The 16,210-nt window shown below is 35.9% G+C and overlaps 1 protein-coding gene across 50 annotated transcripts in view; it reads right to left on the bottom strand.

Moving 5' to 3' along the window:
• Positions 1 to 16,210, bottom strand: part of ANK2 (ankyrin 2) — a 328,351-nt gene that overhangs the window by 59,828 nt on the left and 252,313 nt on the right. For 30 of the 50 annotated variants that reach the window (XM_077882344.1, XM_077882349.1, XM_077882350.1 and 27 more), the window contains 4 exons: positions 15,225 to 15,297; positions 7,753 to 7,897; positions 1,714 to 1,816; positions 962 to 1,065 (listed from right to left, as the gene is read on the bottom strand). In XM_077882344.1, coding sequence (XP_077738470.1) covers positions 962 to 1,065; positions 1,714 to 1,816; positions 7,753 to 7,897; positions 15,225 to 15,297 — 425 coding nt within the window. Of the gene's footprint in view, positions 1 to 961; positions 1,066 to 1,713; positions 1,817 to 5,569; positions 5,582 to 7,752; positions 7,898 to 13,504; positions 13,556 to 15,224; positions 15,298 to 16,210 lie in introns of all 50 variants that reach the window. The other 20 variants (XM_077882359.1, XM_077882366.1, XM_077882357.1 and 17 more) reach the window with 5 other exon arrangements.

The following is a 16,210-nucleotide window of genomic DNA, read 5'->3' as shown; positions in this document are numbered from 1 at the left end:
AATATCTTTGAATGCTTTTCTTGACAGAATATTTTAGAATAATAAGAATAAGGAAGGATCCACCACTCAAAATAGGTCTAGGGATTATGCATAAGGAGTTTGGGATAGTAATTTAAATCAAAGTACTGCACAGATAAAATGCGTTTTTAAGTGAAAATGAAAGTGATTAAGTGAAAAATATTTTTAAAGTTCATATGTAATAATAAAATTACTATACAAATTGAAACTACCAAAATATAAGAGAAAAACGAATTGTGAAGAGGGTTATCATTTAAAACTCAAGGAAATTATTTGCTGCATAATTGAATTGTTAAACCTTATGAATAAGTATGTTTAAAACTATTAACTCAAAGTCCTACTTTTTATTGAGTTTATACAAACAGGCAGCATTTCTTAAGTAATGATTTACATATTATCTGGATGACTTTTAGAAGGTGACTGGGAACCTGACTGGTTGCATTGAAATTTCCTTTTGTTATATCCCTACTTCAAACAGCCTATGAACTCCTCTGTATATTTGTGTGATTCAAACTTCTGTAAACATTATATTAAATTCATGACTATGTGAGGGTAGGCATTTATTAAACTAGTCAGTTAATCTTAGCACATAGAACTTTCTAGAAAGCAAATAATCCTGCTCCTCTTTTGAAGATGTCTTTAAGACAAAATGTAAACACCAGGGAGGCCACTGGTATGTTCTTGTTAGTTAGCAAGCTGTCTGATGCAATTCTACTAGTTATTTTAAAACAATAGTCAGTTTTTCTATGCTGAATTCGACCCTTTTTGCTGGTCTGTCTGTGTAGAGAGTCCACATTGGATAAAGCAATGTTATTTACAAGTTTAAACAAAGGTCACTTCCCCTGTAAGCTAGCTATCAGCTAAAGCTACTGGACAAAGCTGTTATTTTCACGCTCATCTCTTTTTACCTCTTGATCTGGATACATAATATTGATGTACTCACCCTGAATGAATAGGGCTGGAAGAAAGAGCCACGTTGTCTAAGTTCTCAGTGCCCCAGCTGAGACGGTAAGAATTCCTTTCTGCCTCCTTGGCTAGAGTTGACACCTAAATACAAAGAACACTGGATTTAATAAAAGGACTTTCCTTCAATTAAATAAAATATAATGAACCCTAAAAAGTGGTATCACAGGAAGGTGATATTACCATCTTTTCATTTAAAAATATAAGACCGAGCCATTTAAAATGTATCTTTTACAATACAGTCCCATTTAAGTTATATTATTGACATTAGACCACATTTGTGCAATTGTCTTGGAAAGGAGTAGGTATTCACATCTATAGCTGCATATTCAACCAGCCAAAACCGATCAAATCACACCTAAAATTAAAATATTCCACAATAACCTCTAACAGTTTTCTGATAACAGATAACACTTTTTAATATAAGATATAGTTCCACCAGTACCTTTCATTTTCTGCCTTAAGCGCACCCTTATCTTGCTTTTATTCTTTAACAGAGATTTTTATAAAGAAATTAATTTTTATATATAATCTCCACGGGGGAATTCAGTATAACTGAAGTAGCAAGCAGCATATCACTTTAGAAAAGCCCACCACCTCTTCTGCTAGCTTTTCAACTGAATTAAAAGGATTTCTTTTTAGATTGACAAACTTGCTCCAGACATTTTCAGCAACGGGTAATGTCAAAGAGCTCTCCAGATAACTGAAGCATAAAAGTAAAAAGTCACATACCTGGTGACTGGGGATGACCATTGTGTCGTCAATCATGGCACTGTCCCTCAGGTAAGAGGCATGGCTCAGGGTGTGAGACCTGTCGGAACTGAAGGATCGGAGGCTGGTAGGTTGGCAGGAGGCCATGGTCATATACCCACAGCAGTAGCAGGGTTGGGAGGATGGGATGATGAGCCGAGCAGGAGAGTGAAAAAAGTGTGCTATTAGCTAACAGTGCAACTTCCAGGGGTACATTAATCGTAATTGTGGGAGAAGAGAATACAGAGCTCTGTGTTGCCCTACCTCTTTGTCCAACAGCTAACCTCACACATCTTTTGACTGGTTCCTAGCACTCAATGGCAAGGGCACAAGGGAATCCAGAAGTTAACATTTGATACTTCTAATCTGATTTATTTTCTTCCCAGAAATATCTGAAACCAGCAACTGTCGTTTACTGACTGCCAGTACAAGAAATTCAGAGGAAACTATGCCAGGATAGACTGCTTAAATCTGTGTTAAATGTTAATCTCCCTGCAACTAAGAAAAATATTAGAGGGGGAAATAGACCACCCTCGGAGAGAACAAAATGAAAGCATGAGTTTCATTTTCTCTCGTTTTCCATTCTGTCCATGCTTCATTCTCCTCCTCTCCAACTGTGAATGACTGAACATTGGTGCATTCCCCTGGAAGGTACAGAGTGAAATGAACTGTGGCCAGATGCATGCTTCCTGCGGAAGTGGAGTTCCTCTTGTTTGTCTCTGGTGTCTCCAACAATGCTATTTCAAAGGGCAGCATTGTTCCCTTTGCATGTCCTGTGTGTGGGGAGTGAGGCACCAAAGAGTGCCGGTTGCTGTGGCAATAAGATGCAAGAGCACGAGAAACTGTTTCTAAGCACCAACCCAGAGCACAGACACATCTGCCAGCACAAAAACAAGCTGCCAATGACACAACCAAAAATGAGGTTTGGCTTCAAAATGGGATTTAGGCCTTGATAACTAATGCTTTGTATTTTTGATAAATCTGAATCTCAAAGTTCCGAGTTGCAGATGCAAATGTGATGGGTAAAACTTGACATTTGCATTAGTGCAATTCATTCCTTCCTAATCAATTTGTACAATCAAATGATGAATAGATTGAGATCTCATATAAGCTGTATTTCATACATGTTAGTCCAAGAATTAAATATCTGCATTCAAAATATTAGCCCAAAGCCCATAGGGAAAAAGAGAGATACGCAAGCTTTCACAATATTTATAGAAGCAAAGTTTAATTTACTTTCAGCTAGTAGGTATTTGGCCAGTGAAGCACCATAGAATTATGGACTAAGTATCAGGTTAGCATATTTATTAGTAGAAACTATTTTCATTTTACAAATATATCTAATTTTGTAAGCCATATGCTGTCTTTTTTATGAGGTATCAATATAGCCAACTTCAATTATCTTTGAGGAAATCACCATTTGGTAGATAATTCATAGTAATTTAGGGCCTTCTCCTTCCTTTTTTGTTAAGATTTATTTGGGGGGGAAAAAAAAAGATTTATTTGGGGGGTGGTGGAGAGATTGGGAGGCAGAGGGAGAAGCAGGCTCCATGCAGGGAGCCTGATGTGGGACTTGATCCCAGGACTCCAGGATCATGCCTTGGGCTGAAGGCAGGTGCTAAACCGCTGAGCCACCCAGGAATCTCCGGGCCTTCTCCTTCCTATTCTACTGTAGTTTTTATGCCCCCCAAATAGACCTGGAATATTAGATGGTAAGGAACATGAATTAAAGGAGTTGATTGTCTGATCCTATATAAATGTTTTATAATAAGCAAAATCTAAATATAATTTGGTAATTCACTCTTTTAGGTTATATAGGCTCCCAAAGAAGGCGGAGGCTCCAGACATAACCAAGGCGGGGGCAGCCCAGATGCCTTACTGAGCCCATCCATAAGGGTTTTAGTCCTGACAGCAGATATTGGGGCTGGTTTCATGGGTGTGTAGTTGGATTTTGACGGTGCACTTTATAAACAGGCTGCAGGCTGCTCTGATGAACTCTGGGCTAACTTGGAATCTCTACCCGTGGCTTTAGAATCCAAAGATCCAAACTGTAACTTTATACATGTAAAAGTGCTAGATCTATACGAATGAACAGAGCAAAAGGAGCAAGAGGCATTGAGGTATGGGACTAGTCATGGCTGCTCCCAACAGCAAGTAGAGACTCTGTCAGGAGGTAGAAATGACTCTTAAATGCAGCGCTGGAACAGAGGAAACAGAGGTCTCAGAAAGGAAATGGAAATTTAGCTTGGATGGGGAACAAACTGAATGGCAAATAAAGGTCCCTCAAATAAGACCTAGTGACGTAACTGCCACCATTGTAAAGATCAAACTTTGAAAGCAGGCAGCCGGGGCTCAACTGTCACTCTCAGGGAGGTACCAATGTATCAGCAATAAAGGCGGATTTTTATTGATTTTTTAATTTTGATTTTGATATCAATTTACCTAATATCCAGGTCTGTCTCTCAACTGGTTTGAATCAGGAGGGGGGAAAAGTGTCAGTTTTTGTCTTTCCCAACAGCCCCAACAGGAAAGGAAGAGAAAGGAAGAAGAAAGAAAAGAAAGCGATAAAGTTGACTTAAAACAAAAAAGGAGATTAGGGAAGAGAGAGAAAAATATTAGGATATGGAGAAAAGAGTGAGAAAAGTTGGAGAGACAGAGGGAGGGAGAACGAATAAGTTGGAACTATGCCTGAATAGCTCTACTTCTATGATTTTATTCTGGCTCAGGGTTTACTGCCTTCTAATGCTAATTCATGGTTTAATCAATATTTATAGTTTCTAACTGCTCTTTTCTCTGATGTATAGAATTTGCTTAACTAAATAAAATTGGAATATTCCAACAGTAGAGAAATTGTTCTAACGGAATAACAAGCAGCACAAATATCAGGAATAATTCAAGTCTCTGCATAAAAAAATTGTCTACCCTGACTTAAAACATTACAAACAAGGTTAATTAAATATTTTACAGTCCAATACAATTCATTTTCATTAAGTCAGACATCATCCTGTTCAGTTAATAAATGTATAATAACACATATCTGTGGGAGTATAAATTTATACTTGCTGTTCAGTGGAGGGGTATGCCAAAAGTTATGTTATGGTCTTAAGTTTTACTTCTTAGCACTATATAGTAAACTACTTTATAGACACATAATACATAGTAATTCATTTCATTGAAAGTAGTAATTATTACATCTTTCAATGAAAGTACATCTTAGTGAGCTGTAGTATTAGACATTCAATTAATGGAGTTTTTGAATCCTGTTAAACAAGTGAATATCCAGAAATTTCAATATGTTGGCTTTATTGTATGGAAAAGCTTCTGTGGCTCATTGTTACTTAGTGTTTTATATTAAATTTAATTTGTAAGCATTAAGAAAATAAAACAGACACACAAATCTAAATAATAAGAACTTGGATATACTTTTATCAATGGACATTAAATTGCATCTATTTTTGTTCTCCTGCATCCATGTACATCTTAGGCATCAGAATGGTTTTTCTTCCATCTCCAACTATACACAGACTGATAAGGTTCCTCTGGGGAAGTCATGCTAGTGCTTTACCAACCACAAGGTGGAGCTGTGACCATTAACACAAAGTCATGCCAGGGGCATGTCATAGACTTATGCTAGTGATAGAGTCCCCTTTCTAGCTCAGTTATTCAATTCAATACATAAAAATCCTAATTTGAAAATAAATCCATAATTCTAGAATATAAGCACCTCCTGCCAACACATACACATACACACACACCTACACACACATTGCACAGTGAGCAGGGAAATGTGGATGTATCCAGGAAGTGTTCTGGTGTTTTCATGCTATTTAATACCTACCTGGGCATGGTACTATTGAAAGCATACCAAATAAATAATGAAAAGTAAAAATGGTTACCAAAAAAAGAAAACTCCCATTGAATTGCATAAACAAAAGTTAAGAAAAAAAATCAGTGAAACAAGAAATCCATGAACATGAGATGTTGCTTATAAGTACATATTGGAGATCATGAATACCATCTGGGGTTCTTGAAATGCTAGTGTGGACCTGGAGATCAGACTGTGACCTGTTTGTTTCATATCCTCATCCTTTACATGCTGGTAAATGTTCAATTTAAGTAGAATCATCAAACCATGAACCTCCACTTTATAGAAAGAACTGTAAATTTTCTTAACCTAGTACTTTCAAAGAAGGAAAGAAAAAGGATCAGAATCAGGATCAAGAACTTGATCAAATAGACCATGTTGAAAATGAAGGGTATTTTCTCTGACAGTAATATGATTATTTATACATTATTATGAATTTGTATATGCCATAAATCTCATTTTATGAAAATTTGGAGTCTCTTATTGAGAATTTCAGATCGTGAGATCCAAATCTATCAGTATGTTAGAATCCAATATATAAGACACTGGCCCTATCACCAGTACCCCCATCTTACCCCCTGGGTGGCTCCTCCTTTTATCTATTGACCCCAAGAGCCATCCTCTATCAATGTCATGGAAACCAAGGGATCAATCTAATCTTCCTCTTCTTCACCTACCCCATGAAATCCATCACCAAATTTGGCTGGTTTTACCTCGTGGAAATGCTCTGAAATTTATCACTTCCCAAATTCTCTCCATGATTGCTATCACTAAGGTTAAAGGTCAAGTCTTCTCTTAAGAGCTTCAGCTAATACTCCTGCAATGATTTTTCAGATGGTTGCCACTGCCAGGTTTAGCCCTTTGACAGCTCTCCTCTAAAATTCATCCTTATCTCATGGTCAGAGGACACCATCCATCTAAAATGCATACAAGATCTCCCCTCCTTCACATTTACACCCTTCCAACACAGTGCTATTCTTTCTCTAACACACCATAAGCCTATGCTCACAATCTCATTAAGGCTTCAGATGCCCTCCCCAGATTCCCCACCATCTTTCCCCATCACTGTGTCTCAATTTGGGCTCATTGCCTACAGGAAGCCTGAGCCCTTGAGCCCTGGGGCTTCAGTTGCACTCTGTGGGGACTCTCTCTCACATCCCATTAGACTACGATTTTAGCAATTGTTTCCTGGTCATGCTTGTACTTCTAGCACCTGCCACAAAGCCAGCCCAGAAAAGCATTTATTACATGCACACTGAATTGTTTGAAAATAAAAAAAAAAAGGAAAGAAGAGGCATTGATGCTCAAGGAAAAGCCCCATGAAAAAAATTTTTTTGCTAATTATTTAGAATTAACTACACTTTAAGGTATTTATTTCTTAGACTGCACATATGTTAGCTACAGCTTTGAATACAGCCAAAATTAAAACTATAAACCTAAGATTATTGATTAATGAAAAACATTACACTGGATGAACAACCATATGTTAACCTAAATTGCCATTCTTTTGATGAGGTATCATGGAATGTTCTTATTCATCTTACCTCAAATAATAACAAAGGCCAGTTGTGCTAGTTAGTAATAATTTAAAAAATTACATTGATTTTATACTTCAGAATGGGACATAAACCTCTTCAGATTTGTCAGTAGAACTTGTGCTCCTTCAGATTTTGCTCAGATTGCTTTTGTATTCAAGATCTTGAAGGATTCTGGTCTAATTCTTTTTCATGAAAAAGTCAGTTTCAGGCATTTTCCTTTTGTTTCTTTTTTATCCTTCTTCACAACCTATTTTTATTCACAGAAATTATGCCACTAACAAAAATATGCATAAAGCAAAATGGTCCTTTTTATTGGCCTAGAGAAAAATGTGGAAAATGATTACAAACACTATACTGAAATGTAGAGCAGTCTTATCATTGCTCTGCTTCTTACTAGTTGTTGGACTTCTGCTAAGTTACTTAATCTCTCTAGGCTTCAGTTTCCTGTTCTTTAAAATAGGCACTTAAAGTTGCATGAGAATACAGTAAGATAGAACATGCCAAGAGTAGTGCAGTTCCTTTTAAGTATCCATAATTATGTCTATTTTTTTATTAACGTCTTGAAAAAGTGTTTCATTCCCTTCTGGCTGATACCAAGTGTTGGCTTTAGGTGAATACCTGTCGGAGCGAGCTCCCTCCAAGCTGTATCGCAGGTAATTCATACCATCCAGGAACTGACTGCTGGGTAGAGAGTCATCACCCAGTTCTTTCAGATCCTCGGGCCGGAGGTATTCTCCACCATCACCTGTCATCGTGTCATCACCTTGAAGCAATCAGAGGAAGATGGAGGGAGAATTATTTGTTGAATGTCATATTCACTACAAAATATGATGATGATTGTGAAAACCATCAGAATAGCACTGACATCACCAGAACACCACACAGCAGCCAAAAGCAGAACACATGCAACGACCAAGTGCTAAAACTTAGAGAAATGGTATTTGACACATTTTCCTATTGCTTACCAAGAAGAATTACCTGAACTGTAATTCTTTTATTATCAGTCCATTTTTGTTACTCGTTTCTTTATCACTATCACTGGTTTTTAGCTTGTATTATTTAGCTTTTTCCACCATGTGGACTACTTAAGTTCTAGAGACAGTTCCACTAATTGTGTACATAATGTCCGGCATTAACAGTCTCTTCATGTCATTGGTAATATGCTAAGAAATATCTACTGCTCTAAAAAAAACATGTGAGACAGTATGTAGAGGGATGTGATTTATAAGATTAACAAGATATACACATTGGGGAAAGAGCACTAGAATGAAAGGAGGAGATTGTGACATTTTAATAAACAACCTGGACTTTAATTTTAAAAACATTATGGAACATAAAAAGGATGTTTTGTTGGAAACTAGGTGGCTTCCCAAAGGTGAACTACAGGGAAAAAAGTGACTAAGTAATTAAGTAGTGGCGGAAAGATAAGTAGGTGTAGTAGCTCATATTTAGAAGCCCAAATGGTAAGGGTACATTCCCTGCCTGTGAACAGAAATAGAATGCTTTCAAAAATATCTTTTTCAGGTAACTCAATAAATAATACCTCATTCACAGAAAGGCTTTATATACCATTAATATGCTGAAATGGAGAAAAAAATAATACAGCTGAGAGAAGCTATTTTTGATGACTCTTTAAGATATTACTTAAGTCTTATGGTCTATGAAGCTATTTTTGATGACTCTTTAAGATATTACTTAAGTCTTATGATCTATGTAAAGGAAAGCTTGAAGGAAGGTACTTCATTCCTATAACGAAGTTAAATTTTATTTATTTAATTCTCATTTGTTTCAAATAATTGTTCAAAATCAATACTAATTTATAAACATACAGCATTAAAGAATTCTAATGATATGTCTGATATTTCATTGTTTGAAGATCTCAGGGATATATCAAAGGATTATTGGCTCTCTAAATTACTTAAAGCTCATGAAAGACTAAATGAAAAAAAAAAAAAGACCTTCCAGTAAATGGAGATGTAATCTATTCACCATAAGATTTTAGTCTCAAAACCAATGCATTTAACATCTGACAGACAGTCATAAGTCTCACCACTGAAAATATTTTCATGGCTCCTTGAGTGACACCATTAGATTTTTACTGAGTTTTAGCACGAGTTAGGCTACACAGAGTATTAATTAAAAGTTGAGTAGACCTGGATTCAAATTCTAATCCTATTGGATTAATACTGGCCTATTAATCTTTCAGAGCCTGTTTCCACAACTAGTAAATAGAAATGATATTAATAATCTATCTCATATAATAGTTGTATGAATTAAATAACATATAAGAATATATAATAAAGTGCCAGAATAAGTACTAGCTATTGTTTTTATTAATACAAAATAGTGAAATAACACATTAATGAAATATGAGCTCAATTTCATTTACACAAATAGTTTTAAATGTTATAAAGAAATATAATTGTACTGTGTTTAAATATTCATAAATCTGTTAACACCAAGGAAAACATAAGTTTTTTTAAGATATTATTTATTTATTCATGAGAGAGAGAGAGGGGCAGAGACACAGGCAGAGGGAGAAGTAGGCCCTCTGCAGGAGCTCAACGTGGGACTTGATCCCGGACCCTGGGATCATGCCCTGAGCCAAAGGCAGACAGATGCTCGACCCCTGAGCCACCCAGGCATCCCGTAAAATTTTCAAAATGTTTGTTAAAGGAGTCCCCTGCCTGCCCCTACATATATTTTCTTCTTCAAATTGTTCCCTCACAAAGCAAGATGTAATAATAACAGCAATCTACAGATGACACTATAGTCAAACACAAAATGCATGATGTTGGTCAACTTTAAGAACCAAAAAGGTCAGAGGAGAGAGAGATCATGTTAGGACGGTGCGGTGGGTTCAGTGGTGTCGCCCCAAAATTTCACTTCCATTTGGAACCTAAGGATGTGAACTTATTTGAATATAGGGCCTTTACAGATGTAAATAAGTTAAGGACTTAGATGAGATCATATTGGATAAATCTAATGTGAGTGCCCTTAGAGATATGGAAAATGCTACATGAAGGCAGAGATTAGAGTGATGTGTCTACAAGCCAAGGAACAAACACCAAAATTGTTGACAGCCACTGGAAACTGGAAGAGACAAAAGAGACTCTTCTCTAGAGCTGTGAGATGCTAGCATGGACCCACTATACATTTCTCACTCCCAGAACTGTGATAGAATAAATTTTAGCCACCAAGTTTGTGATAATTCCTCATGACATTCCTAGGAAATTCCAGTGAAGCTGGAGAAGGAATCGCTGAAGAAGGAATTGGAGCTGATCATTTGTTTGGATTTGCTTTTAATGGGCAGAGGTTGAGGCTACTTCAGGTGAGAGGTTCATATGTAAGGGGTCATGGAGGACAATAAAAACAGTATGAATGAAAGAGTAATACGTGTTACTTATTTAGAGAGTACTACATGAAATAACCTGGCAAAGTAAAAGTGCATGATGGTGAGCAATGGCAAAAAGTCCAGGAAGAAAGTTAGTGTCTAAACAGTGATAAAACCAAGGTTAGACATTTTATTATTAGCCTTGTAGGACTTACTTGTTCCTGCTATTTCCCTCCTCTTGTGTAATTGGTCAATCTTTCCATAGGAGTATTTTTATGAGTCTAATAAGTTGGGGTCCCTCTTGTTTATTTCAGGAAGAAAAAAATTCTAAAGTCAATTCTATGAACTGGTTTACCAAAAACGAGCATTGTCTGGTTTGGATATAAGCCTAAATTATTTCCAGGAAAAAAAAAAAAAAAAAGCAAACTTGTTAGGGTTTGGGAAGACTAACTCTACTCTTACATATGAAAAAGTGAAAGGAATAATTGGATGCAGAATCTGTCATGTAATGCGAGGAGGAAGTGAGGAGCTCCACTGTCAAGTGTTCGCAGAAGTGTGTCAAAAGGAGTAACAGATGTTTCTCCTATACTTCATCATAACACACAGCCATTCTCTCAATTAGTAGTAGTACACATCATTCCACAGAACTAGTGAAGTTCATACAAACCATCCATGCACAAATCTTTGAGTATATGGGACACATGGGTCACATTTCTACAGGTATTTTAGTTACCTAAGTGTTATCACCCCTGAGTCCCACCATATAACTTAACTTAGTGCTATGGCGCTGAGTCAGCAAAGGTAGGGATCAGCTCATGATCCTATGAAGATGCGGATGATTACATTTACAGCTGTGTTTCCATCTGGACCATACAATACTCTCAGACTGAATTGAATTCCCATTTCCACCATTTCCTTCCATTTCTCTGCCATGTTGCTCCATCAGGACTTATTTATAATATGACTGAGCTATTATAACAGCTTTCATACTGCGTTTACATTCCCCATTCACCACTTAATGACTGTGTGCTGTTGAGCAAACTACTTAATGTGTTTAATTAAGTCTTAGCATCCTTCTGTTCAGGTGAGCCTTTCCTTACCTGAAAAAAAATAAGGGGGAAATCATAGCCTATCTCATGCGGATGCTATGGGGATTAAATGAGACAATGCACTTAGCATTGGAAATGTTTATTAAGTGTTTTCTCTTCGGTCAGATATCTGCTTCCTTCCAATTTCTTCCTAATACACTTCTTTAGTATATCTATTACTGCTGGTTTAATCTTTATAAAAATCAGATTTAATTGTTTCAATCATTAATCAAAAACTTTAATATGTCCTAATTTCCCGGACTTTTCAGTAAAGAATTTAAACATTCACAGCAAAGCCAAATATGTTTTAATGCACGAGCCAAACCGAATGAGTGGATTATTTTGCCCTTCTCTGTCTCTCTCTGGCGCTTTCCTATCTCAGGACCTTCCATACTGTTCTTTCTCCACTCTCTAAAACCTGTGTCACCTCCTATTAATCCTCAGTTTCAGCAAGTCTATGGGACTGTGCTAGATCTCTCCTTCTCTATCTCCCAAGGCAGATACGAAAAGTGGATGACAGAGCACCTGGGTGGATCAGTGGTTGAGCATCTGCCTTTGGCTCAGGTCGTAATCCCAGGGTCCTGGGATCAAGTCCCGCATCAGGTTCCTCACAGGGAGCCTGCTCTTCCCTCTGCCTATGTCTCTGCCTCTCTCTGTGTCTCTCATGAATAAATAAAGTCTTAAAAAAAAAAAGAATATTCTTTTGAGTATTGATATACACACAACTATCAAAACAGAAGAGTTGTTAAAAAAGAAAGCAAGAATTGGCTAATATCTTAAAAAATATATGGCTGTATTTTGTCCATACGAATGATAAGTTCCATGAAAATATTTTAAGCATATAAAACATTAAACGGTTGGCAACATCAACCGCCAAATTTCTTTATACTAATTCTTTGTACTCAAAGTTATTTCACAATATTCAAATATATCCTATACATAAAAATTATTCAACTTGAATTTCTTTCTGGGGAAAAAAATGTTACTACGTTTTTGGCTATGTCTAAAAGAAGGAAAGCTTGTTTTCTCACCATAATGACCATATCCTTGGTCATTAGCCAGTATTTCTCTCAAAGCAAGATCTTTTATCACTAAAAACTCTTAATCTATAACATTTTTAATAAAAGAATACAGGGTATTATAGCTAGATCTTATATTATACAGTGAGCAGGTCCAAAAAGCTATTTCATATAAGTGGAATTTCTTTAAAACCAGTCAATACTTTGAATCCATTGATATTGGAATTATTTAACAGTTAGGAAATTTAAAAAAAAATTTAATTAATCACTCTATTTGACTTATAAATTTAGATTTTCATGTAATAGGTTTGCTTAAAGTGGTACCACATGTACTTTGGAAACCTCCTGGTAAATAGAATATTTTATATTATTCCTTTTTTCCTATATGCCGAAGCTCCTCCTAAATAATTCTTAAAGGTTTTTATTTTTATTCCTAGCTACTTACGAAAATTGCACTGTAACTATCAATTTCACATTTTTTAACCACATCTAAAACATATCTTCAGCCCAGAATGATCTGAAGTATATTCAGTCAAGCAGTCTAACTTAGTTTTAACAGGTTCATGCTAGTTAAATGTCAGCTTATACAAAGAATTATTTTTTTCTCTGAATTTGTATTCTAAAAAGAGAGATTAGTTTTGGTCAAATATTTATGATGCTCATTAGATAATTTAATTATACTAATAGGTCTCAACAAGACTGGCAAAATCATTAATAGATTAAGCAATTTATAGCTTTAAGCATACAAGTTAATGAAATCTACACACTGACATGCACACATATACAACTCCATCCATAGTACGCATGCTATTTTAAAAGAAGCAGATTAGTATTAGACACCCAGATTTAAATACAAAGCAAGTTGCTTCTATCTAGTTAAGAAAAATTAAAAGCAAAGCTTTCACTCCAATAACTTCCTCTAAAGGTACCTGAATCACTAAGCACTTCCCCATCAATAAAGTCACCAAACTGTTTAAAAGCTGTTAAGAAAGATGATCCCACAAAACAAAATATGATGTGCATATACGAATGCTGAAAATTAGCTGGCAAGTATTAGGATGGAACACAAAATTATAATAATACTTGGAAATACTAGCTTTGGCAATTATTAATTTACTTATAATAACATACCAACCAAATATGTGCTCGTTCTTGTCATAAGTTCTTGCAAGAGCTGAGATAACCCAGTGCCTACTACCAGTCAGTGAACAAACTGGCTCCAAATAATGACACCTCAATGTAAAATTTTACCTTCTGATTATATCTTGAAGAACCTAAAAATCTACTCTATTTCTCAGTAAAAGCAATTATTATTGAGAACAGTACTAACTCTTTTCAGCCTGACTAGTTTTTAGTTCTTTTGTCTCTGCAGTAAAGGACTCCTTAGTGTCTTCTATGCTTTTCTCAAGTCCAGCTAGCATCCTAATTACTGTTGTTTTAAATTCTGGTTCAAGTGTATTACTTAAATCTGTTTTGATTAGACTCCTGGCCATGTACCTCTTCTTATTCTTTCTTTTGAGATGAGTCCCTCCATCCTGGCACTTTGTCTAGATCTCTGTCATATTCTGTGTATTAGGAAAGCCTGTTATGTTTCCTGCTCCGGAGAGTAATGCTATAGGAGAAGAGGTCCTATATTGTCCAGGGCCTGGTGCTTCAGGAAGTGTCTTTGGTGTATGATGTGTGCATTCTGATGTTGGGGTTTGGCTTCTCCTTCCCTCAGATTAGTCTTCTGCAGAGTTTCTCTTTGCCTGCAGTGGAGTGGTGGGACTTTCTCCAGTGTGGAAGCAAGTTTTAACTGGTGTGGCAAGTTTTAACTAGTACTATTTTTTATGGCAGTATTTTTTCAAACATATACATTTGATCAAAAACTCTACTACTGAAATTTGGTTAACACTTCATTTGCTGCATTCATGTGTTTTTGGCAGATTTTTTTCGCTCAAGAAAAGTCAACTGCTCAAATTGAAGTAGGAAGGAAGCCAGAAACTCTTGTGGAGGGACAGACCTGCAGCACCATGCCCCATCCACACCCCAGGCAGCCCCTTGTACTTCTTTTAGAGCACAGGCTTCTCAAACTTTGACATCCACTGTCTTAGATTATTTTTATCAAATCCTAAAACTATACAGAGCATATTTTAGGACTCAAAAAATCAAATCTTTATGTTGAATTAGTATGACTTACTGACTTGCTATTTTTAACCTTATTTAAACCTCCTTTCCCATAGACTTAAAATATATTCTGTTGATCTGGCCCAATGAGAAACAAAAATTTCTTGATATACCACTGAGAGAGTACACTTCAAAGTCTTTCACTTTAAGGTATTTTAATAAAAAGTGTATTTTAACATAATTAAAACATATATTAATAATTATGGTATTATCCAGTAGATTTTTTTTGACAGATGGTCAATTTCCAGTGTCTTTCTCCTTTTCCAGTTCTGCTATTTAGTAAGGCATTAAAGATAATACCCACTGAAAAGAGACTAATCACTGTCCTCTTTTCCCCAAATGACAAAGGTAGATGTTTTGAAACAAAGGCAAAAAAAAGTGACTTTAAATGTACCAGTTCATTAGTCCCTGAGAAAAAAGGATTGCTTGCTTGTCTTTGTGTAAGACAATGACTGGTGTCATAGGAGACTGAATAAGTCTTACCTTCTTCATCAGAAACATCAAGAACCTCAGTCATCGTCTCAGGAACATTTAGCTTGTGTTTTTCAGTGATAGTCTGGAAAGAAAAATATCAATACACATGTTAAAATCAAACAAAAGAGCAAAAGAATCACAGAGGAGGTCACATGGACAACATCAACAAGCCATCAGTCCCTGAGCATTTCATCTTTCCACATGTATGCTCTGGAAGCTTATTCTCTTTCATGAAAAGTCATTTGTTCTGTCTGAAGATAAATGATCATTGACTCCAGTGAAGTCATATGAGAAGTTCATTATTTTAAGTTCCTGTTTGAAAAGTAAATTCTTTAACAATGGCATTAATAATTAGTCATATTAGGAAAGAAGATTAATGTTTTCAGGGCTTCCCTAAAATGAACAAAGTAATGTCTAGAAAAGCTTGAAAAAAAAGCAACGAACATATGCAATTTATTAAAAACAAAGCCATTGGAAAAGAACTTGTAAACAATGTGAAAGACAAACTATTTGGGCAAAAAATGTGATGCATCCCCTTCTGGGATCAGAGGATCAGCAGTAGAGTCAATTATCCTTATGGTATTTCATTGGTCTACAATTCTGGTTTGTTGCTTATTCATCTGCAAAGGCACTCCAGAGCTGCCAAGCCCACTGCCTTCCATTTCTGATATGTGACGCAAGGTTAAGAGACCAAATTCTGGAGATTGGCTGCCTAGGTTCTAATTCTAACTTTGTTATTTATAAGCTAAGAGGCTTAACAAGTTCCCTTATTTCTCTGTATCTCAAGTTTCTCATCTGTAAAATAGGAATAATACTAGTAGTTCATAAAATTGTTAGGAAGATTAAATGAAATAATATATATAAGAACTCTAAGAAAAGTGCTTGGAATATGTTAGCGCTCAATAAATACCAGCTAGTATAACATCATTATTATAATTGTAATTCAATATTAAATTCATCTTAAAACTGAAGAACCTCTGAACTTTTTAGTCATT

This window comes from Canis aureus, chromosome 33 (assembly GCF_053574225.1).
Source record: "Canis aureus isolate CA01 chromosome 33, VMU_Caureus_v.1.0, whole genome shotgun sequence".
In the NCBI taxonomy this organism is placed as follows: Eukaryota; Metazoa; Chordata; class Mammalia; order Carnivora; family Canidae; genus Canis; species Canis aureus.
This window is presented reverse-complemented; position numbering and strand designations above follow the sequence as displayed.